Genomic DNA, 25,665 nt, shown 5'->3' with positions numbered 1-25,665 from the left:
TGCCAAGACATTAATTAGCACATATACAATGGGATAGCAAAAAAAAGGAAACGCAATGATCATTGGAAGAAGGCATCATACATTATTATGTAACACTTTAAAAGACAAAATTACTAAGATATTAATTCACCGAAGGGTTAACTAACCTGCCCTGCTGCATTATTTGCAGTATTGCTGGATGACAATTACAACAGTGGAAGACAATGAAAAAAAAAAATCAGTAGTCCTGTCAAGGAGGCCAACCACAAAGCTTGGCTTTGAATTTTCGACCATCTAAGAGCCACATTCTACCTTACTACATACAATGAAATTACAACTATATTTAACCAAAACTGTTCAACTCACCAATATAAATCAATCTTTGACATCTGAAAAAAATGGATTTCTTAATTCTAAATAGAGATGATCAGATTAGAAATATTGAGCTATTTCTCAAACCCATAAGGTCCACTTGGTTCTTACCGGTTGTAATCTTGGCAACTTTCTCAGCGCTCACTTTATTCCCTTTGCCCTTTGACAAACTGTATTCCACAACATCTCCGACATCCAGCTCATCAACATCGCCTGAGAATTCACTGGGGACAACAGGAACATCAGTGGATGAAATACAGCAAGCGCAACGATACAGCACTGCTCAAAGATTTAAGTGCACAGGGTTCGGACATCCTTGTATTGATTTTGTGCCAAGACCAATATTTTAGAACAGAGATTCAAACACTGGCAAAATTATAAAGTGTCAATATGCAAGTTAATATCTTTAAAAACAGCCCCAAACAAATAAAACACCCCATGTTCAAAATGGTTCAGAATGTGGTGTTCCATTTATTCTGGGAGAGTTGTGCTTACCCACTTGATCAGACAAAGTGCCTTCACCCACGAAGCTAGACCACAAATAATATTGCATAATTGCCACCAGCAAAACGTTTTACACCAATAGCAATTAACTTTTCATGGTTTTCTTCAGGACTCTGCCTGATCAATCACTTATTAAATGCTGGTACAGATCTCAAAAGGTTAATACCAGACAAGGCATTCCATCTCCCATTCTGTATATGTTGTAACTGTCCCATGTTTCAGACAGTCTGCATTTTCAATTGAAATTCAATTTGATTAAAGTCAAGGCCCCCAAACTTCCCATTCTAAATGGTGCTGTTACTCCAGGAATCCAAAGTCTACTACGTGTGTATGTGGAATTCCTAATTTACAAGAATTGCTAAATGCTGGAAAGTTTCAATACTCTTGACCTATTACTCTGAAGGAAAAAGAATGAATACCAAGATGAACTGGGAGGGATGGCTTTGTGTCAGGAGTTGACACCAAAGTTTTGGTTTACATTTTGTTTTGCTGGTATGCTTGCTGAGTGGACAACTGTTTAACAGAGCCAAAAAAAGGTTAATAGAAAATCTGAGTATTCAAAATTATGAAGTCAATTTCCTGGAATTTCCCAACATTGCTCTGGGCAACATCATAAAGTTGAAGGTGGCACACCACCAGCTTCTCATGACTACATAAAATGGACAGAAATTGAGGGCCTTGCCAGCATCACCCACACAAGAGAAAGTAATTTATATCGATTGACGAATCAGTGACGAGAGGGCACAGATTTACCAAAAGGAATCGAAATTAGTATTTTTCTGTATTAGCATGGAATACCCTCAAAAACTGTTGGAAACAGTATTCATGGTGGGTTTTAAAAGGAAGTGGATAATGTTTGAAAAGGAAAAACTAGATGTGGGACCAAGCAGATAGACCCAGCATAGATGCAATGAGTAGTCCATTTTTATACTGTAGAATGCCTTGTGTACTCACTTAAAGATGACTATTTTGGTTTAAAATGTACAATTACTACTTCAATGAAAGAACAGCTCCAAGAATTCAAATGGGCCCACAATGTGAGGTAAACAAGACTGATCTGCTGCTCATTTTGCTTTGGTGCCAATAGTTGCACCTATCAGAAGCCAACTGGAACACCAGGAGTTTGACGGCATATCTAAATTTTACATGAAATGCATGCAGCGAGGCCAACGTTTTACTGGTGTTGTTGCAATCTTGAGACAAAATTCATCCTCTTGTACTCAAATTTGTTTCCTGAAAGCAATTATTGTTTTAGATGTCCATTCATATAGAGATGGTCTGGTTAAATAAAATGTAGGATAATACCCCCAACTTACCAAGAGAGTGATATTAAGTGAATGCACAATAGATTCCAACTAGCTCTCGCCAGAACTTCTGCCATAAAGGCAATACCAGAAGTATTGGCATATACGGACTTGAGATTGTCCATGTGTCTGAACAAGAAACTCTATTGGAGAGTTAGTGCAGACTTGACGGGCCGAATAACCCCCTTCTGCACTGCTGGGATTCTAAGGCATAATTCAAAAGGAGAAAGGCAGGCTGGTGGACAAGTCATTCCAGGCCACTTTTGCTAAGTGAATTTGTTATCTTACTGCCCCCAGTTTTGGGGGAATGTTTAATCACTTGGGCAATCAGAGGAGGAACAAAAATGAATTCAACACCTACAAATTTTGTTGGTCAATCTAAAACACATGATGGTTTGCACTGTAATATTAGAAAACATGAAATTGTTCCCATATCTACAAATGACCCACATTTTAATACCTAGAATAACTCAGTTTTGACACACTTTACATCAAAATCAACCAAGTATCCCATTTCAGTACTGAATGGATAGAATTGAATGGACAGAATTGAATGGACCACATTAAAGCTACATTCATTAGTTCATAAAAAGCAAACTGGCTTGGCTAACATGTTCTACTTTCTAGGCACCATGTGTTAGTTTAGCTGAAAATAATTCAAAGCTGCAGACAGAGAATATTTGAACTTTAAAAAGTGTTAACCATTTGCCCTCCATTTCTCTTGCTAACCCTGAACAACAATGATAATTACTTTGGGATAATTTGAATGGGGAAAAGAATGTTTAAAAAGGAACTTAATTAGTAAATTTGATGAGATCACGTAAATGAAAAAGGCCATTGCTTGTGAAGCAGCTGTTCATGAGTACAGTCAATGAAATCAGGATTTTGAGTACTGTTGTATAGGCATCTCTTCACAAATGTAAAAAATGCACAATTACTCTTCCAGTATCAAGTGGAAAAGTAACCTGTAGAAACTTAACATTCTTCAGAAGACAAACTTCTTAAAAATACACAATTCTAACTTATTTTAATGATATTTAAGACAGTTCACTGCAATATTGTTTATTGTTAGTCGCAAGTTGAATACCCATTTCAGCAACACCACCTACTGGTGGATTCCTGACCAGAGTTCAGTTTTCCCCCACCCATGTTGAACATAAAATTATTTCAATAAACTAAAGGCAGATGAATTTTAGAGATTTTGAATAAAAATCATCAACAGTGGTCCTGAACATGTATAGTAATTGTAACAAATTTGGCACAGAATATATATTCTCCATTGGTGAAATGTAGCCTAATGAGTTATCACGACAATGCCACAGGTGGCTGACCTCATTGAAAGGAATCATAAACATTTATATCCATCACAAGATGCCAATCAGCGCACATTCCACAGAAGCAAGATTTGAAAATCATTAAGGTCTCGACTATATAAAAAAACAGCATTGGAAACGGTGCAGCAAAAAAAAAGGCTATTTCAATAAATGCATATTGAATGGAGACAAAAAACTTAAGTCATGCTTAGGACAACTTAATGTGTCCTACAAAATGTGCAAATAGTGAACAGTAGTTTGGATTTGAAACTCATTAGTATGCCCCTCACCAAATGACTACATTCCACAGTTACGTTGCAAATACAATGCAGAGTCAAATATGTGGCTCACCTGTAGTGGAAGAAGATTTCTTGATCATGCTGGGACGTTTCTATGAAACCAAAGTTATCCTTCAAAGCTGCTACATATCCTACAAGTCTCTTGGCATTCGGGTTACGATTTAAAATTTTGATTGACACTGCACTCTGTAAGCCAGTTCTCTTAACTTCACAAATGCTAAATTCAATCTACATGGAGGGGTAGAGATAAAAAAATTATTTAAGACATTTTCTTAACTGAATTATTCCCACGAAAGTAATATGGCTTTATAAAACTAGCAAGCATATACCAACGGAAATACATAACTTGAATCATAGAATCCTTACAGTGCAGACGGAGGTCCATTGAGCCTGCACCGACCACAATTCCACCCAGGCCCTATCCTTGTAACCCCACGTATTTACCCTGCTAATCCCCCTGACACCAAGGGGCAACACAGCATGGCAAATCCATCTAACCCACACATCTTTGGACTGTGGGACGAAACCGGAGCACCCAGAGGAAACCCACGCAGACAAGACAGTCATCCAAGGCCAGGTCCCTGGTGCTGTGAGGCAGCAGTGCTAACCACTGTGCCACCCTGGTAGAGAATTACAATTCTCAGTTGAAACTTCAGATACATCCCAAGTGGAGCTTATACAGATCACTACAACTCTATAGGAAATGACACTAACCAGATTGTGAACTTATCAGCTGTAGATAGTTTGATGGCTATAAAGGTCATTCCTTAAATGTCTTTAGGATTAAATTTTACTGAATATTTTTACGGCTAAGATTTTGACAACCGGTGTGGATACAAATGGATGTATCTTCTAGTTTTCTAAAGTCATCACAAAATTGCTCGCAACTCCTCAGCACAATGAGTTTAGTCAATCAGTAGCTGCTCCCTGCAGACCAGGTAGTTGCCAGTTAGTCTCAAAATGGAAAGCCCGAGTCTGTGGCACAAGCATCTCAGAACACATTCCACCAAAAATATAGTTTTAGTAAATTACATAACCAAAAATCACAACAGAAACTGCAGGATAGGAAAAATAAGAAAACCTTGTTTTGCACTAGAGGTGAATCTTCACAAGTGATGAGCCTCACTTAAGTCATCACCCCCATTCCTGTCAGTTATTAGAGAGAAATCCCAATGAGTCAAAGTCTTCGAGAACAATATAGCTGTGTTTTATTTTAAACAAATTGATCGATCACAACCAAACTGCAGCTGTCCATATAGGAGACATTTGTACGTCATTCTTAGATATTCCTACTAAATAAATAACTATACTAGTTGATCAAATTGGGATTTTTAAGCAAACATATTAAGAGGCAGAACTTCTGCAAATGGAGGTATGCAGTATTGAATAAGCATGGTTTTACTCTCTTAAAAAAGAACCATACTGACATTGCATCATCTACAGCAGTCCCCTGCCAGTAATATGACCAAAGAACGCAGGAAAGTGTAGTTGCATCTGAACCACCATTCTTTCCATCCAAGGACGGAATACTTTTTGGCAGAGTTTCCATCAAGTGAGCTGGATTAGCCGAAGCTTTGAGCCTCAGTTGGAAACCAAAATGTTTCAAAACATACTAGTCAGTGCAAATTAATGAACTACAATAAGTAATAGAATAGATATGGTTCATCAAGCTCTATGCTGGCTTTTTACTGGAAAAATCAAAAATGAATTATATGTTCGGTTTACTCTCCATCACCTTGTATTTCCCACTGTTTCAAAAATGTACCCATTATTTTTTTTAAAAAGATCCCTGCCTCAATTGCTCTGTCGCAAAGCATCCTACACCAACAATTCAATATTAAAAAATTGATTCTCAATTCTGTCCTCTGACAAATCTAAATGGAAGACAATTAAAAATTCCGGTCTGTTGCAACTAAAAAAAAAAAATCTTTGGTTTGAACTGTTTCCTCAAGTGGTGCAAGCAATTTGCTTCAAATGAAATTTGACTCATTGTCCTGTTGAGATTTTGATCAGAATGAGTTAATATGGGTACGCAAATTTGGTTTGATATATAATCTGCGTTGTTCGGTTTGATTTATATTTTTGCAATTATACAAGATACTGAATGCTGCCTCCATTTGAGGATTCTTTTTAACTTTGAAAATATTGTTTCAAATCCTCTACAGCCCAGTGCAAGAGCCACAAGAAATGAGGAATATAAATTTTCAATTAATACTCTTATTCTGAACAATTTTTAAATACTTTGCAGGTTTGAGTTCAGCCTTCAGTGAGGATCTTAACTGCTTAACAATTGGAGGAACAGAGACAGAAGCCATACCTGGTGATGTCTCTTACACACACATCCAGCCGGAGAGCAGCCAGAGGACTGTAATGGTTACAGTAGAAAGAACAGGGTGACGTTGCAATGGGTTAAAGATTGTCATTCCAAGATGATAGTGCAAATTTTGCTTTATTCCTATAGCCCTCTCCCCACCCCATCCAAGGATGAACTGCATTTAAGATGGCTACAATAGTGATCGCCAGCCACATTACAGGATGATGGAACGTTAATGCAGATATGCTAATTTGTAGTCTTTGGGAATATAACATATGCAGAGACCTATATCTATCATATGGTAAAACTGTTAAGTGAGTCACAACAATCCTTTTCCAAATGCAACAATGGGAAAATTATTATAAAAGTACAATTCGCAATGTGCATTATACCTGTAGATATTGCTGAAATCTGTCACGTTGCACTGGGTTTAAAAACAAAATCAGAACCTGACATTAGAAATAAATTCATAAATTCTTCCATGCTTTGTACCATGGCCACATGGTGGCTCTACCAATCTTTCCATTTGAAAGATTATATGTTGCATCTAAACAGCATAGTGTTTCTTTGGCCCCAAGGTAAAAGAACAAAATATGCCACCATCACCTGACTGTGGTAGCTTACTGTGTACACATTACGTGCTATGTTTCCTACATACAGAATTGGTTAGAGTGCTTGAAGCATCCTGAGGATATGAAATGTGTTATAAAAATGCAAGTCTTTATGACACCATTTGAAGGATAGGAGAGTTCTTCGAACATTATGGACATTTATCCCTCAACTATCAAGTTGATTGTAAAAATGCTAGAGTGAGATTGTCACAATTAAAAAGCCCATTATTATTGTATGATGCAATCATGATGATGGAGGTCAAACTAGATGGACCTTTTTAATCCAGCAATTCTTATGTCCCTTTAGTTCTCTGCCACCCACTTTTCCCTGCCTTGGTATAGCTGGCTCAGCCCTCTTATCATTCTTGAACTGAATAGTGCACTTTATCTCAACTCTCTATGCAATATCACAGGAGATGGGCTAGTATTTTTCTACAATGAAGAAATCAAAATTAAGTGCGAGAGAGAGGGGCCCACAAGAATTACTACCTTCATGTGGTACTGCCATTCTATAACTAAAATAAACTGCAATAAGAGGCACCGACAATTCTTCAGTAGGAATCAGCTACAACAGAAACCCAAACTGTGAACCACCATTACATATTGGTCTGGTCAATCTTATAATCTTAATAATAGGTGGTCATTTGACCTACAGTAACAATTGAAAAATCATACTGCTAAATCTTTCAACTTCATATACAAGTTTACCTTATCACCATGCTGTGGAATTGCACACCCTTCCAGGTCTTTTATATGGTATGGTACGGTCATTCTTATCCCAGCTTCCTCATATGCAATGATTCCCTCTTCTGCATCCTAAAAGAGCAATATAAACAGGACAAGTTGAACAACGGTGAAAGCCACTCCCTGGCAAAACCTTACACATTAACTCGTCCATAATTACAAAAATTGTCTTCATTGTGGGATGCTCTGGTTCCTAAAAAAAATTCAACTATGTTCATCAAATAGACTAACAAAAACTCCATCTGCACATAGTTTTAGTTCAAAGTTGACTTTTCTCAATTTAAATTCAAACAGGGTCATATTAAAAAAAAAAGTGAACTTCATTCATGCCCCCAAAATAATACTTGATAACATTTAATACATTTTCTCTTGTTAAAATCATGTTTTAGGTGCTACTTATTTCCTCATTAATAGGTGAACAGCATAGATGCACTCAAGGAAAAACTAAATAAGCAGGAGGGAGAAAGAAACAGAAAGGTAACCACTGGCCACAAACTTAACTGGACTAGCCACATAAATACTGTGGTTACAACAAGTGAATCACATTGTCTCCTCAAAGCATTTCCCATTATCTACAAGTTAAAATTGTGGTGGGATATTCTCCACCTGCTCCAAGAACACAGAGCTCGAGACCACCAAGGATACAAACAGCCTGTTTGATCAGCATCCGATCCACCACCTTAAACAAACAATCTCCACTATTAGCTGCAGCATGTACCATATACAAAATGCACTGCAGGAATGCAACAGGTTCTTAGCATGCCCACATGCTCGACAACATAGAAGAACAAGAGCAACAGGGGCATGGGAACACCACTACCTCAAAGTCGCACAATATCCTGACCAGGAAATATCACCATTCCTTCACCGTCACTGTGTCAAAGTCCTGGAACATTGCAGTGGGATTTATCTTCGAGAGCAATTAAGAATGGACAATAAATGCCAGCTGTGCCAGCAGGCCCACCAGTAATGAAATAATTTTTTTTTAAAATCAAACAGTTAGTACCGATTGCCTATTTGTGCATTAAAATCCAATGTAATCATATGTTAAACAGTTGAGCATGGAATGACTTTACTATCAAGATTACAAGCAGAAACTCATTTGACCTGATATCATAATATTCATTGACCCATAACTGATTCAGGGGACTGAATGGCTTAGATACATACTCAGAATGGAAAAGATATACATTCCTTTCACGGCAACTTTTAATGGTTTCTTAAGTTTTACCACCTATAATGTGGAGTGTGCCTAGTGATCTTATGCAATTACGCAGGTTTTTTTACTTCTACCATTCAATGCCAGCTTATTTTGTTTTTCTTCAGCCATCAGCACTATACCCCTACTACCCTAATGCAGGTTGTCATGGTTTCCACCCTTCAGACCCTGAAGGTTGACTTTCAATCTCATTATATGATTTTAATCTTCATAGGGCAGCACAGTGACAGTGGTTAGCACTGCTGCCTCACAGGATCAGGGACCTGGGTTCAACTTCAGCCATGGGTGACTGCATGGAATTTGCACTTTCTCCTGTGTCTGCGTAGGTTTCATCCTGGTGCTCCAGTTTCCATCCATTGTCCAAAGATGTACAGGTTAGGTAGATTGGCCATGGTAAATATGTGGGGTTATAGGGATAGGTTTATTTATTAGTGTCACAAGTAGGATTAAGAAGTTACTGCAATGAAATTACTGTGAAAATCCCCTAGTCGCCACATTCCGGCACCTGTTCAGGTACACTGAGGGAGAATTTACCATGGCCAACGCACCCAACCAGCACGTCAATTGGACTGAGGTGGGAAACCAGAGGACCTGGAGGAAACCTATGCAGACATGGGGAGAATGTGCAGACTCCACACAGACAATGATCCAAGCAGCGAATCAAACCAAGTCCATGGCACTGTGATGCAGCAATACTGTTGGGCGAGGGCCTGGGTAAGAAAATCTGTCAGAGTCAGTGTAGACTCGATGGATCAAATGGTCGCCCCCTGCATTGTAGGGACTCTATATAGATTGGATCAATCAAATCTCAAGGAGTACGACAGTTTCAAAGTCTTAGAGCAATGTGTACTGGAACCTACCAGGGACCAGGTTATTTTACACCTGGTAAGGAGACAGAATTAATGAATGGATCTTGTAATAAAAGGATCCTCAGGCAAGAGTGATTAGGGCATGAGGAATTCACATTCAGTTGGAGGGTGAGAAATTTGGGCCTGAAACTAGTAAGAGAGAGAGGCGCAGACAGAGAGAGAGAGAGAGAGAGAGAGGCGCAGACAGAGAGAGAGAGAGAGAGAGGCGCAGACAGAGAGAGAGAGAGAGAGAGAGAGGCGCAGACAGAGAGAGAGAGAGGCGCAGACAGAGAGAGAGAGAGAGAGAGGCGCAGACAGAGAGAGAGAGAGAGAGGCGCAGACAGAGAGAGAGAGAGAGAGAGGCGCAGACAGAGAGAGAGAGAGAGAGAGGCGCAGACAGAGAGAGAGAGAGAGAGAGGCGCAGACAGAGAGAGAGAGAGAGAGAGGCGCAGACAGAGAGAGAGAGAGAGAGGCGCAGACAGAGAGAGAGAGAGAGAGGCGCAGACAGAGAGAGAGAGAGAGAGGCGCAGACAGAGAGAGAGAGAGAGAGGCGCAGACAGAGAGAGAGAGAGAGAGGCGCAGACAGAGAGAGAGAGAGAGAGGCGCAGACAGAGAGAGAGAGAGAGAGGCGCAGACAGAGAGAGAGAGAGAGAGGCGCAGACAGAGAGAGAGAGAGAGAGGCGCAGACAGAGAGAGAGAGAGAGGCGCAGACAGAGAGAGAGAGAGGCGCAGACAGAGAGAGAGAGAGGCGCAGACAGAGAGAGAGAGAGGCGCAGACAGAGAGAGAGAGAGGCGCAGACAGAGAGAGAGAGAGGCGCAGACAGAGAGAGAGAGAGGCGCAGACAGAGAGAGAGAGAGGCGCAGACAGAGAGAGAGAGAGGCGCAGACAGAGAGAGAGAGAGGCGCAGACAGAGAGAGAGAGAGGCGCAGACAGAGAGAGAGAGAGGCGCAGACAGAGAGAGAGAGAGGCGCAGACAGAGAGAGAGAGAGGCGCAGACAGAGAGAGAGAGAGGCGCAGACAGAGAGAGAGAGAGGCGCAGACAGAGAGAGAGAGAGGCGCAGACAGAGAGAGAGAGAGGCGCAGACAGAGAGAGAGAGAGGCGCAGACAGAGAGAGAGAGAGGCGCAGACAGAGAGAGAGAGAGGCGCAGACAGAGAGAGAGAGAGGCGCAGACAGAGAGAGAGAGAGGCGCAGACAGAGAGAGAGAGAGGCGCAGACAGAGAGAGAGAGAGGCGCAGACAGAGAGAGAGAGAGGCGCAGACAGAGAGAGAGAGAGGCGCAGACAGAGAGAGAGAGAGGCGCAGACAGAGAGAGAGAGAGGCGCAGACAGAGAGAGAGAGAGGCGCAGACAGAGAGAGAGAGAGGCGCAGACAGAGAGAGAGAGAGGCGCAGACAGAGAGAGAGAGAGGCGCAGACAGAGAGAGAGAGAGGCGCAGACAGAGAGAGAGAGAGGCGCAGACAGAGAGAGAGAGAGGCGCAGACAGAGAGAGAGAGAGGCGCAGACAGAGAGAGAGAGAGGCGCAGACAGAGAGAGAGAGAGGCGCAGACAGAGAGAGAGAGAGGCGCAGACAGAGAGAGAGAGAGGCGCAGACAGAGAGAGAGAGAGGCGCAGACAGAGAGAGAGAGAGGCGCAGACAGAGAGAGAGAGAGGCGCAGACAGAGAGAGAGAGAGGCGCAGAGAGAGAGAGAGGCGCAGACAGAGAGAGAGAGAGGCGCAGACAGAGAGAGAGAGGCGCAGACAGAGAGAGAGAGGCGCAGACAGAGAGAGAGAGAGGCGCAGACAGAGAGAGAGAGAGAGGCGCAGACAGAGAGAGAGAGAGGCGCAGACAGAGAGAGAGAGGCGCAGACAGAGAGAGAGAGAGGCGCAGACAGAGAGAGAGAGAGGCGCAGACAGAGAGAGAGAGAGGCGCAGACAGAGAGAGAGAGAGGCGCAGACAGAGAGAGAGAGAGAGAGGCGCAGACAGAGAGAGAGAGAGAGAGGCGCAGACAGAGAGAGAGAGAGAGAGGCGCAGACAGAGAGAGAGAGAGAGAGGCGCAGACAGAGAGAGAGAGAGGCGCAGACAGAGAGAGAGAGAGGCGCAGACAGAGAGAGAGAGAGGCGCAGACAGAGAGAGAGAGAGGCGCAGACAGAGAGAGAGAGAGGCGCAGACAGAGAGAGAGAGAGGCGCAGACAGAGAGAGAGAGAGGCGCAGACAGAGAGAGAAAGAGGCGCAGACAGAGAGAGAGAGAGGCGCAGACAGAGAGAGAGAGAGGCGCAGACAGAGAGAGAGAGAGGCGCAGACAGAGAGAGAGAGAGGCGCAGACAGAGAGAGAGAGAGGCGCAGACAGAGAGAGAGAGAGGCGCAGACAGAGAGAGAGAGAGGCGCAGACAGAGAGAGAGAGGCGCAGACAGAGAGAGAGAGAGGCGCAGACAGAGAGAGAGAGAGGCGCAGACAGAGAGAGAGAGAGGCGCAGACAGAGAGAGAGAGGCGCAGACAGAGAGAGAGAGAGAGGCGCAGACAGAGAGAGAGAGAGGCGCAGACAGAGAGAGAGGCGCAGACAGAGAGAGAGAGAGGCGCAGACAGAGAGAGAGAGAGGCGCAGACAGAGAGAGAGAGAGGCGCAGACAGAGAGAGAGAGAGGCGCAGACAGAGAGAGAGAGAGGCGCAGACAGAGAGAGAGAGAGGCGCAGACAGAGAGAGAGAGAGACGCAGACAGAGAGAGAGAGAGAGAGAGAGAGGCGCAGACAGAGAGAGAGAGAGAGAGAGGCGCAGACAGAGAGAGAGAGAGAGAGAGGCGCAGACAGAGAGAGAGAGAGAGAGAGGCGCAGACAGAGAGAGAGAGAGAGAGAGGCGCAGACAGAGAGAGAGAGGCGCAGACAGAGAGAGAGAGGCACACACACAGACAAGAGAGACACACAGACAAAGGGAGAGACAAAGAGAAAGAGGAGAGAAAGAAAAAGAATTTTCCAAAAAAGTAATACGAGTGAAAATTAACATTAACTTGGGCAAACACCAGTTAATTAAGAAAGCCAATATGGATTTGATACCAGTAAATCGTGATTAACTATGAGGTAACAGGGGACTGATGAGGGTTATGCTGTTGATGTGGTGTACATGGACTTCCAGGAAGCATGGCACTTAATGCACTTTCAGTGGCAGAGGTAATTATGAAGGCAGATTGAATGTTAGTCTTCATTATAATGAAGTATAAAAGTAGGAAAGTCTTGATCCTAGAGTACAGTGTACAGTTTTGGTTTCCTTACTTGACAGTTAATTTTTGGGATGAAGTGATTGTCTTATGAGAAAGTTCCAAGAGATTGGTTGGGCCTAACAACATGAGGTGATCACATTAAAGTTAGATTCTGAGGGGGCTCGACAGGGTAAATGCTCAGATTGTTTCTCCTAATGGGAGAATCTAGAATTAACAGGCAGTTTAAAAATAAGGGTGTGATGTTAGTGTACCTTTAAGTTAAAAAAAAAAATCACGATCTCCGCAGCGCTCTCAGCTTCAGTGTTTTCTCAGTTCACAGCCTGAGTATTATGGCACCAGCTTGTCAGATGTCCTTTCATGAACGGGGGGGGGGGGTATATTTTTACTGTGGAATCTTTTACGGTTCTGCATTGTTAGGAGAAAAACTGATTGGCAGGTCAGGCGACAGGAGCTCTTTCATTTTCAGTTCTGAGCTGCAGGCTTGAGATTTTTTTAAAGAAGGGACAGCAAGCTGTAAAGTGTTTCTCTCAGTTTTATTTGGAAATTCTGCTGGTTATCTGAAAGCAAGATCTTGCCTTTCGGAAGGGGGGGGGGAATCGGCTGTTGGTGGCTTGCCTAGAGTCCCTGGTGTTTTGTGAAGCTGTTCGAGTCTATCCAGAGAACTGCAAACGTCATCCAAAGGACTCAATTCCAGTATCACGGGAGCATGTGCTGTATTAAACCTGTTTGAAGGCTCTTGTTTATGGGATTGATTTGATTGGAACAGTGCCCATGTTTAAGGGTTATACATTATTGTGATTGGTGGTGTTGTTTGCAATTGATAGAAGTTATTTCTGAGATTCTTACTATACATATTAACCAAGTTTCTTAAATAAACTGTATTTGATAAAAGCTCCCTAGTGGGTCATAGAATCATAGAATCCCTACAGTACAGAAAGAGGCCATTCGGCCCATCGAGTCTGCACTGACCACAATCCCACCCAGGCCCTAACCCCATATCCCTACATATATTTTACCCACTAATCCCTCTAACCTACGCATCTCAGAACACCAAGGGGCAATTTTAGCTTGGCCAATCAACCTAACCCGCACATCTTTGGAGTGTGGGAGGAAACCGGAGCACCCGGAGGAAACCCACGCAGACACAAGGAGAATGTGCAAACTCCACACAGACAGTGACCCAAGCCGGGAATCGAACTCAGGTCCCTGGAGCTGTGAAGCAGCAGTGCTAACCACTGTGCTACCATGCCGCCTTTTGAATCATCCCTGAAGTGAAACCTATCATGCTTATCCTGGCCAAATTCAAAAAAACTTATGTTTCATGGACCCTGTTTGGATCATGAGTTTCTGACCTGAACCATAACAGGGGTTACCCCCATTTAAGACAGAAGAATTCCTTCTAATGGTTGTTAATCTTTGGAATTCTCTACCCTTGTGAGCAATGGAGGCTGGGTCTTGGAATATATTTAAGGCTGAATTTTCAATACAGATTTTTGATTTACAAGGGAGTCGAGCGTTATGGGAGCAGACAGGAAAGTGGAGTTGTCACAATCAGAGCAGTGTTAGGAAACCAACAGTAGTTTAAGGCATTTATACTTGTATGGGTAAACATTGGAAAGGTTTTCGATAGGTTTAATTTATTGTTTCTGTGCCTTTAAGGGAATTTGCAGTTTGGTTTCATGCTGAACAATAGCATTGGTATGTAGGGGTTAGTTTCAGTTCAGACACTATGTTTAGAGAGCTATGGCATTAAGATAATTACTTAGCAACTAGAGGGGCTGCTCTGAGGGGAGCAGGAATCATAGAAACCCTACAGTGCAGAAGGAGGCCATTCGGCCCATCGAGTCTGCACCAACCACAATCCCATCCCACAGGCCCTACCCCCATATCCCTACACATTTACCTGCTAATCCCTCTAACCTACACATCTCAGGACACTAAGGGACAATTTTAGCATGGCCAATCAACCTAACCCACACATCTTTGGACTGTGGGAGGAAACCGGAGCACCTGGAGGAAACCCACGCAGACACGAGGAGAATGTGCAAACTCCACACAGACTGTGACCCAAGCCGGGAATCGAACCCAGGTCCCTGGAGCTGTGAAGCAGCGGTGCTAACCACTGTGCTACCGTGCCGCCCAGAAGTTTTGTTTAGTTTTCAAGTTGAACATTAGAGGCAGTTGGAGATAATGAAGCAGTGAACAACACTCTTAGCTCTGCTAAGGAAAGCTAGAGGAACTGGCTGTTTTAGCTTTGCTACAAGAAAAACCCTACAATAGGGTAATGGTTCAGGCAGCCAGTGCCAAAGCTCTAAAGAGCAACTAATTAAGAAGCTAGAGAAAAGAAAATTTTCTAGGAACGTGGCGTTAAAGGGAACAAAGATGATACTGGGAAATAGAACAGGATTCTGTTCAAGACAAGGCTGAGAAGCCGCCGACTGGTTAGTTTTCCAAAAGTAATCCTAAAACTTGAAATGTCTTACTAGCATCTATAAATAAATTGTAAAGTATTGACTATCAGAATTGGTACAACAGTGAAAACTAATGTGAAAATTTGGGTGTTAATCTGAAATCCTGGCATGGACATATTGCTGAAAATGGAGTGGAAACTCTGGTCAAATGGGTCTTTTGGAAAATGAATTGAATTTTGGAATGCAGATCGCTAAGAGAATGTATTGCTATGAGAGACGATTTCAAAGAGTATTTTGGGAGTGCAGTCTGGAAACTCATCTGGGGCGAGTCTGAAGAGAAATCCACGAGCACTACATTTGTGTGCTAATGAGACCATTATTATAATCCATTCTTCATGCTTAAATGTTTTTTTTTACTTGTCAAAACTAATTGGCAGTTCTTTGCCTCTGTTCCTCCTCATTTGATTTGAAAAAGTTACGGTCTTTGAAGCCAGTGTTCAATTCTGGGACCTTCCCATCAACTGGGATCATATCAGCCATGATCTTACTCAAGGTGGAGCAGATTCAAGGGGCCAAATGGCTTACTCCTTTTCCTATCTTTGTTCTTATTAGTCCAGCTATTTCAGCAAGCTGTGGTGATTCTTTTTTCAGGTCTAATACTCTTCATTATCCCCTCATTTGTCTACTCTTGCAATTACAGCATTTTTCTCTCAAGGCAAAACACATTGATTAGCAAACTGTTTTCATATCTCATTAGGACTGCCATTATATTGCTTTATTCAAAAACATTCCAAATGTAAATGGCCCATAGCCTTGATCTTGCATGAACTCTCCTTTTAATCCAATTTCTGTTGTTTGGCCTCTTTTAATTTACTTTCTCAGTTTTAAGTTTATAACTTCAGTCTATTGTTTACTAGCAATGTTTACTTCTCAGGCATCCCTTAAATTTTGGCTTGCTTAGTTTGGTCATTCATTCCAAACATGGCCTTTGTTCTATCATTGTAAGCTTTTCTCACTCCTTGCCTTTAATGTTAAATGCCATTTGGAAATATCCAAAGTTATTTATCTTTTTTTTCTAAGCTCCCTTTAAACTCATGCTCTTTTGAAAGCTTTGGGGGAGGCTGTGGCATTATCACAGATTCCATACAGATACATTATCCAGAGTCCAGCTGTACAAAAACTGGACATTTCTTCTCTTGGGAGATCTGAGTGCCACTCCTGGATAAGCACTGGAATGAAGAGGCCATTCTCAGGGGGAATCCAGAAGACGGAACCAAATGAGAGCTATGCACACAGGACCTGTGCTTCAATTGGTAAAGGCAATCAATAAATAAGCCTCTGTTCAACTCCTGGTCAATACTAAATCAGCTAGTCCGAGGGTCTAGCTACAGAAATGTAATTAGACTCAGGACCACTGACTATAGAGCATAAATTCAGCCATAGTTTTCTCTCCAAGATCTGTGCCCTGGTATACATACGCTTACATTTCCAGGGAGATTCGTTTGAGGGATTAACAATGTTTCTGTGGCAAGAAGCAAATATATGATTGTTTGTTCATGACATGAAGCCAACACTAACTCATTTATTTACAAAACAATATGAATAAAAGTTCTTTCCTTCTATATCAGCATCTGTCCCATGAGCTTCTTGACAGTTCATCTGCACGTTTCTCAGCCATTATGAAATAACTCAACATAGGTAATTGCAATCTCTGGAAAAAAGTGCCTAGCTTTGAGCCATGTTTAACTCTATCAATCTTCCTCTAGTCTGAAGTGGAGGATTTGTAGATCCATTTTTGATAAACTCAACATCACAATTGTACGTGCACATGCCTCTAATATGAGTCACATTTAATTTACTGCCGCATGCATTTTAGTACAAAAGAAATTAGGGCACATTAAAATCTTGATGGCACAGCAACTCTCAACAACTTGCTTTCTAACATTGGTTAACTATCATCCATCAAAATGCAGAGAAAGCACAAAATATCAGTTTGGAATGAAATGCAAGTATCCCATTTCTGCTATCATGCACTTTTACAAGTCGTTCCTCGAATCATAAAATGCACTCTTAAATTCAGAAAATATTCAGTATTTACACAAGGTAGATCCTGGAATTAAAATTTTAACCATCTGACAATACTAATACTCAATTCCCACACCCAACTTGTAACAGCATGTACAGGCCAACCACACTACTCTACTCTCAAGAAACAACCGAAAAGGTGGATACAATAAATGAAATTCACACAGGTTACACTAACAGAATAAAAACACATCACTTCTGCCATATCCGAGTACATATTATACAAACATGCCAATAGAAAGCCCACAAAAGATTTTCACCAAGAGCCACTGTCTATAAGCACAAGATATCAGTATACCAGAAAAACATCTGCACTTCCAAGGTTAAATTCCATGACAAGCTACACATTTGAATAATTCAATAACAAGTGGAATTATAGAATAAAGTTCCTAAATTCTAAACACCTTGCCTCTGAAATCTACATTTACTTTGCCTCTTAAAAAAGAACACTTGTTAAATATAAAGCCATTTTGCTATCTCTACGATCCCCAAAACAGGAAAACGTGCATTCAACTGGATTAATCACTTAGTGCTCAATTCTAGCTACCATTTATATAAAATGTCATTTCAAAAATAGCATAACACTGCAAAGGATAGCTAACCCCGTCAAGGGTTAATTTTAAGACTCATGATTCACTCGTTTGCTTCTGCCTATTAGAAACAAGAGAGAATTGGAATCTTGAATAAGTTGGTTCCACAAGGAGCAGGTTAGAGTGCGTGTTGGAATGATAATTCAGACTGCCATACCTTGCTCAAAGGACAAGAGTCTCAAACTGCCAAAATACAAGATTATCCACAAGTGGCTTCACACCAGTACCTGGTTGGCCTCCTGTCTCAGACATGGAAGCCAGTAAATAGCACAAAGTTGTAATATTTGCTCAGCTCAAGCACCAGGTAGGATAGCACCTTTGGCCCTATATTACCCAAGTGCATTTAAAGAGAACATGATGAGGAATTCCACTGTAAAACCAAGGAAAATAGAATTTGACTACATTCATCTAATTTCAATTTTATTCAAGGAAAACTGCTTCTTTGAACTCAATTTAATGCATCTTGCAAAGAATGTCATTAAACATGTTTGGCAAATAATCCATTTGCCTCCAGTTTCACACTGCACAGGATATTAATACCATATGGAAATTAGTTAAAAGTATGTTTCTACAAAGTTCATTTAGTTAGGCAGAAACAAACATCACATCATGCACTTGGTTTCTAAACCAAGAAACCATGAGCCAATAACTAGTTCACAGCACAGCCTTGCAATTCATTTCAAAATTTGCAAATGCCCAATTCACTACTCATTTATGAGATTCATAAGATTCAATTAAATAGTAAATCACTACTCTGGTCAATCTAAGCCAAGGTCCCACTTCCACCTGTAAAACAGCCAAAGCTTCACAACCTAAACATACAATAACATGCGTCTTACTGCTGCAGCAAACAGGATTTGAAATAATTTTCATACCTTTTCTTTTTTCTGAACAAGCAAAGATAACACACAAAAGAAAAAAAGGGAGATTTTAATAGAACCCAAGTACAAAGGCTAGATGGAAATGATGAGAGAGAGAGCAAGATTGCAGCTGGTAAGCACAATGAAGAGATCCAATTCATTATGTGCATACATTTTTTCTACAAGACGTTAACCAATGACTATGAAGACACTGACCAAATGAATACCAGCCCATTACCAATTGCAGCACCAATTGCTTTCAAAAATCAGTTTTTTAGTGAGCACTTGAAATTCTAAACACAAGAATGTAAAATGCCAGCTTCCAATCTTCTGCATCATGTTTTTGGCGGCGGCGGTGGGGGAAGAGAGAGAGCTGTGAGAATTAGAAAACTTACCTCAGTGTCAAAGAGACAACTTTCAAATTGGGTCAAGGGAAAAAGACAGGCTTCACTTAATTAATTTACATGGATTTCAGCCAAGAAATGGGTGAACAAGATGTTTCTAATTAAAGCTGGCTCCTTTCATACCACAGACCCAAAGTTACTTATCCAATATCTTAGTGATCCATTTCTGAATTTAATTAAGCCACAAACTTAACTGAGATCAAGACCAAAAGTTCGTTCCAGAAGCTTGACATCCTATCCTATCTTTGCATCCAAAGACACTCATTTCCATGACTCTTTCTCCACCCCCAGCCCAACCCCAAAACAAAAAGGCAAGAAAATATCAATTGGTAAAATGGCACATAAGGATTTGGAAGGGGAAAATGACATTGAAAACAATCACTCAAACCTCAACAAGCCATTTGAATCACTAGGATATATCATGCCATGAACTCCTTAACATCTGTCATTTCCTTCTCCACCCCCAACTTCAATCTTTAATACATTTTCTTAGTTATATGTCTGAACAAAAGTTTGCAATGCTGACTATAAACATTTTTACCAGCACTCAGAAAAATGAATCCAAGGCAGCAGCTCGTCATAGTAAATAATGTACTCTTTGGTCAGACCAGGTTAAAGACAGCAGGCTTCTTTCCTGAAAGAACGTCAATCAGATGGGTTTTTACTAGTCAACACAGCCCTTCATTCCAGATTTATTTATCCCAATTGGCTGTGGTAGGATCTGAACTCACCATTTAGGCTTCTGGATTACAAGCCTAGTAACAGCCACTATACTACTGCCCCCATTTGTAAGGCAAACTATAATGGTTGGCTTACGAGCGATATTCCAGGTAGCAGGCAACTGCCATATCGCCCACTTGGCAACTGAACTGCTAACTTATTTCTAACATCCCATTGCTGCACAGGATTGAAAACAAGAATAGAGAGGCAAAAAAACTGTGACTCTAGTAGATATATCAGTATCATGGAATGCATATCCCTGATGTGGAGATGCTGGCGTTGGACTAGGGTAAACACAGTAAGAAGTCTCATAACACCAGGTTAAAGTCCAACAGGTTTATTTGGTAGCAAAAGCCACTAGCTTTTGGAGCGCTCGCCGCTCCTTCGTCAGGTGATCACCGAAAGCTAGTGGCTTTTGCTACCAAATAAACCTGTTGGACTTTAACCTGGTGTTGTGAGACTTCTTACTATGCATATCCCTCCCAGAGAGAAGTGAGCTATTTAAGACAGCCCATTAAACAATTCTCTTGTGGAATCATGGAAACTCTCAGCACAAATTAAGGCATTCAGCCCATTGTACCTGGTCCCACATGACCCTGGGTTTTTTTGTCTGTTACCCTACAAGCTCCTCATCCTCAAGGAGCTGTCCAACTCTCAAGATTAATTGTGGTGCAGCATTCCAGATGCTGGCAACTCTAAGTATTTCACCTCATCTCCCCTCTCGATCTTTTGCCAATGTCTATGACATCTGGTTATTGACCCACTTGCCAGAGAACAGCTGTTATCTACTCTTGTCAAAGGCCCTCATTCTCGTCAAAATCTCAATTAGGTTGCCTCTTGACCTTCTGTGTTCCATTCTTTATTCAGGGTAACTAGAAACAGAATCCTACATCGCTTCAGTGATATCAACATTTCTAAAGCAGGAACAACATTTAAATTTCAATCAGTTCAGATAAGTTCCCAATTTTCTCCAAAATCAAACATGCTGTTGTATTGCAATAGGGCAAAATTAAACATGGTTTGGGAAGAGTCTCCATTAGGTTTTGTGCACACATCATAGTTTTAAAACTATCTGCAGTTTACATTACTCCAATTCGGAATACCTTTTCTTTACCCTTGGCTGGGCTCGTGGATTTAGATATTGAACCAGTAGCCTCTTTCTCCACCATCCCAAAGTAACGCTGCTCAGATTGCGTGTGAAAAGACACTGTTCCTTTTGGAAGTTTTTTAATACGAATTGCATGGTTCCTCTGGGCTGAAAGTACATCCTTTAAAAAAGGAGGAAAAACATTTTAATGGATAAAGCTAATACCCAATACTACTCAAAAGTCTCATCATCCATATGGAGGATACTACAAAAAAAAAATTCAAATTTTAAGAAAACAATACGAAGACCAGTCATCTTGCTAAGGTTAGAAAATGGGCATTACAATGTTCATCCTCAGTTTCTACTTGACACATGACTTAGCAATAAAACTGGAAGTTTTACTCATTCAGGAGTAGACATACGCACAAGAATTACATGCCATAATATTTGACTGTGCTAGTTGAAACCAATGTGGAAACGAGTAATATCTACAGCAAAATTATGTTATGGAAGAATTCTTATTCTTCTCCAGCACTCCATGCCCTTAATGAAGTAGTCTCTTGCCCCCACCCCTCATCTAGCAATCAAAATTTAGCAGAGCATTTTAAAGTCATTTGTACTTTGCACATTAATAGCAAAAACACTACAAGACTTTATGCACACAAAAATGCTAAAGTAACTGGTGCTTGAATATGGGTCAGTGAAATTTTGTCAAACAATGTTTGAACTGAACTATAGCATATAATTTGGCGGATAATTCAGTCCATAACTTGTCATGAAATCAAGTAGCTCAAACTTACATTTCACTTCTTGTTTGAGTGGATACAAAAGATCCTACAGCACCATTCTACATATACCACAGCCAATATTGCTCTACCAACCAACATCAAGATTAAACCAACTGTTAAGTACTTCAATTGCAATTTCTGGGATCTTGCTGAACATAATGGCCATTTGCCTACAGCATCTGTTGTTAAGCCAATCCATTGGAGGAGGAGTACCATGTAAAATGTCTCAATTTGTAAACATAGGTCAACTGTAGTGCGTTTAACACAACCCCAGGCGAGAGCAGTGAACCAGATGTCCAGGTTTCTATATTTGCTTAGCCATTTGGGAAGCTGACAATCAATATTTAGACAATTTAAGTATCCAATATACAAGTTGAAGCACTTACAGGGACAACTGTGAATTCCACTTCATCTGAGATGTGGAGCTGGAGACTATCCATGATCTCACTAAAGTGGAAGAACATTCGAGCATCGCGATCTACACATTTAATGAAACCAAACCCATCTCTCATGGCTGCAATCACACCCTACAGAGACAAAAACAGTCTGTAAATCTTCCAGAAAAAAAAAAATCAACTTGAGATATACAGATGCTTTCAGTGATCTTTAATTAACAAAACATCATTCAAGATATTCTGAACCATTTGCGTGGGTTTCCTCTGGGTGCTCTGGTTTCCTCTCACACAAGATGCGCAGGTTCAGTTGATTCGCCTTGCTAAATTTCCCCGTAGCGTCAGGGGGTTTAGCAGGGTAAATAAGTGGGGTTATGGGGATAGGGTCTGGGTGGGATTGTCATTGGTGCAGGCTCAATGGGCTAATGGCCTCTTCTGCACTGTAGGGATTCTATGATTCTTGCTCCCACTCCACGACTGTCACCTCATCAACTGTAACTACCCTACCTCCCTCTCTGAAATTACTCAAGGCTCTCAAGATCATCAACATCTAGTCTGAGCAGGGTACTTGGGTTAAATAAAGGTGATTAAAAGGGTTAAAAGATTAGCTTACCATTTCTCTGGTTTCTCCAGTCAACTCAAAAGAATCTGTCAGAATTTCAATATTTGTAGCACGTTCCAATTTGTCACGTCGATCAGTGGAGATATTAAACCTGACATGGTCACCTTCTAATAGCGTCACCTTAGATCTGGTGTCCTTATCTCCAAAGGGAAGTTCTTTGGAAATGGCGAAGTTTACTTTGATGCGCCCTGGCAAAGGGTCAGTCTACAAAACAAAAATAAAATTAGAATCAACTCTGAATTCAGTTTCTCCACAAGTACAATGGACTCCAGGCCAACAAATGCACCCATTCTAATGGTGGTCCCTGGTACGGAAATGCAGATTCCCCTCCACTTATTGTCTTTTATTACTGCAAGCATTGTAGTTTTAGTTTACTAGTCATCGCCCATGCAATGCACAACATATGTATATATAAGTTGAAGCACAACATACTGGATGTATAAACATGTACTGGTATACATTGCTTGCTACTTCATTGTCCACCTGCTTGTGCTAATAGCTTTATTCATTTCCAAATAAATAGAAAAAGATGCTGATATTTCCCTAACCTATTTACATCCTTTGTAACTCAATAAAAAAAACTTCTTTCCCAGGGTAGCCACAGCCATTGGGAGTTCACTCCTGGTTAGTTAATTGGATACCAAATATCTAAGAATGTAATTTTACAATCACACTATTCCCACAGACCGACCATAGTATTCAAAACCTTTAATGGTGGTTAGAACAGAAACTGTCACTAGGTATTAGTGTGTATAGCCTGAAACTAGCCAAACTACAGCAGCCCTCAATCCCCAATGTCAATACCAACATTTATATAGAGCAAAACCCAACAGTCAAGGCAGTCAAACCTTATCAGCAGCCAGTAAGACTGCTAAAAAAGCAACAAGAATGGCCATATGATTACTTTTAGCCTCTTGGGCTGTTTAATCAAAACCATTATACATTTTTGTTTAAAGTGACCACTGCAATAACCTGCTGCATGGTTCGGACTTTCTCCATTTGGGCAGTAGTATAATGATAGTGTCACTGAACTGGCAATCCAGAAGTCCAGGCTAATGTTCGGAGGACATCCCACCAAGGCAGCTGATGGGATATAAATTCAATGAATAAATTTGGAATTGAAAAGCTAGTCTCAGTGATAGTGAGCATGAAGCTATTGTCGACTGTTGTAAAACCCCACCCTGTTCATTAATGTCCTTTAGGGAAGGAAATCTGCCGTCCACAGCAATGTGACCGACTGAAATGGCCCAACAAGCCACTCAGTCCCAAAGCAATTAGGATTGGGTAACAAATGATGGCCTTCCCAGCGACACCCACATCCCAAGAAAGAATAAAGGGGAAATAATTGTATATTTAGGATTCTTCCCAAACCTCGATTTGTAACTATTGTCTACACAATTTTTAAGTTTCAACTTTTTTTTCACAATTCCCTCCAACCATGGTTTGGCTATCGATTTATGAACATGCTTGTGGTCAAATATAAACATTGGACTAATTGGCCATTTTGCCACTCTTCTGTAACTGGAGACAGAACATTTGCTTTCAGATTATTCAAGCCTCAGGTAAAACAAAACATTTTGTACGTGTATCTTTCAAAGAACCATGGGGAATGTCTGCAGTAAGCTACTTTACCTGGGTTTTACTGGATACTTTTGGAATAACTTTGGTGACAGTTCCATCAAACTGTTCAATACTAACATCTTCAAATATAACGGTTCCTTGGGGTAACAGTTTCACTTCAGTGGCAACTTCTTTTCCCTGAAAAAAAAAAGTAGCATCAGTTACTGGGCTGTATATTGTATGTCGTCACAAAGAGGAGTTATTTTAGAAGTTTCCTCAGTAAAAGGCACTTATTATTTATGTTCCTGGTGGTCAGATATTCAAGACTATATACTTCCAGATTTAGAAATAAAGGATTCAGAAAAATACATTATGGTCTTTTTCCTAAAAACTCCTATCAACAATTTAAAAATAAGCTAGATAGTTTAACTTTATTTTATTGCATGTGTAGAATGAAGTGCATATACAAGGAAACACCAATTATATTCAGTGGATCCCACAGAAAACATTAGAAATTATTGCATGCTGAAATCAGACATCCCCATTTTACCCCACTATGGTAACTTTAAAAACAAGTGGCTGAAAAAAAATTAACAATTTTTGAAGCAATTCGAACTGCAGAACCCTAGTTGGAATAGATTAACATTAAGAAAAGTTGAATTCAGGTTGTCTGTGATTGTGCACGCAACAGTTATAGGTCCAAAAACGTTTAACAGTAGTTATATTTTGTACTACTGCAATCTCCCTCCAACTCTAACAGAGAAAGAAAAGAATGCTAATTTCTCAACAACCTGGTCACCCGTAGACATTAGTTCGAGGATGAAAGTCAAATTCTGCTGTTTATTATATTTATAGTCTCAACCAAAGTTGGAAAACACAAGCGGTTATCTTTGAATGTTAGAATTAAATGTTTCAGATTGGAAGGAGGGACTCCGTTGTAATTTTGCCATGTTTCTGAAATCTGCGGCTACTGCAGGGTTCTAAAATAACCTTGCAATCAAATACAAGGTACAGATTCGCCATTCTAATTTCTTCCTGCATCATCAATTCTGACCAAAGTCAGTGTGCAGTGGAATTCCAGGATTGAGTTTTTTCCCACCATCCTCCACTCGAATCATCTACCAGCAACTTGTGTGCACTTGTGGTGGTGATGGGTGTGGGGGCAAATTTCACAGCCAAGTCCAATTCCTTTCAACTTAAATGTCAAAAAAACGTACATTCCAAAAATAATTGTTGGGATAGCAATAACAAGAAAATGTGGCTGATTTTCTCCCTCCTAGCTTCTCAGAAAGGCTTAATGATGCACATACGACCACCAAGTTCAGAGCAACCAGCTTTTATAGGCCGAGGATGAGATCCAAGACCTTTCAGGTTTATGACTCAGTATCTGATATAAATACTCGAACTGAGTTACACAGAACGTGGTCTATCTTTAAACTTTGGTCTCA

General features: G+C 40.9%; 1 protein-coding gene across 50 annotated transcripts in view; it reads right to left on the bottom strand.

The window, feature by feature from the left end:
• Positions 1-25,665, bottom strand: part of csde1 (cold shock domain containing E1, RNA-binding) — a 113,190-nt gene that overhangs the window by 22,386 nt on the left and 65,139 nt on the right. For 14 of the 50 annotated variants that reach the window (XM_078242448.1, XM_078242439.1, XM_078242458.1 and 11 more), the window contains 7 exons: positions 24,290-24,415; positions 22,649-22,861; positions 22,030-22,170; positions 20,872-21,036; positions 7,405-7,512; positions 3,824-3,999; positions 463-575 (listed from right to left, as the gene is read on the bottom strand). In XM_078242448.1, coding sequence (XP_078098574.1) covers positions 463-575; positions 3,824-3,999; positions 7,405-7,512; positions 20,872-21,036; positions 22,030-22,170; positions 22,649-22,861; positions 24,290-24,415 — 1,042 coding nt within the window. Of the gene's footprint in view, positions 1-462; positions 576-3,823; positions 4,000-7,404; positions 7,513-18,659; positions 18,672-20,871; positions 21,037-22,029; positions 22,171-22,648; positions 22,862-24,289; positions 24,416-25,665 lie in introns of all 50 variants that reach the window. The other 36 variants (XM_078242435.1, XM_078242444.1, XM_078242452.1 and 33 more) reach the window with 3 other exon arrangements.

This window comes from Mustelus asterias, chromosome 25 (genome assembly GCF_964213995.1).
Source record: "Mustelus asterias chromosome 25, sMusAst1.hap1.1, whole genome shotgun sequence".
Lineage (NCBI taxonomy): Eukaryota > Metazoa > Chordata > Chondrichthyes > Carcharhiniformes > Triakidae > Mustelus > Mustelus asterias.
Note: the sequence above shows the minus strand (reverse complement) of the source record. Positions and strands in the feature narration are given on the sequence as shown.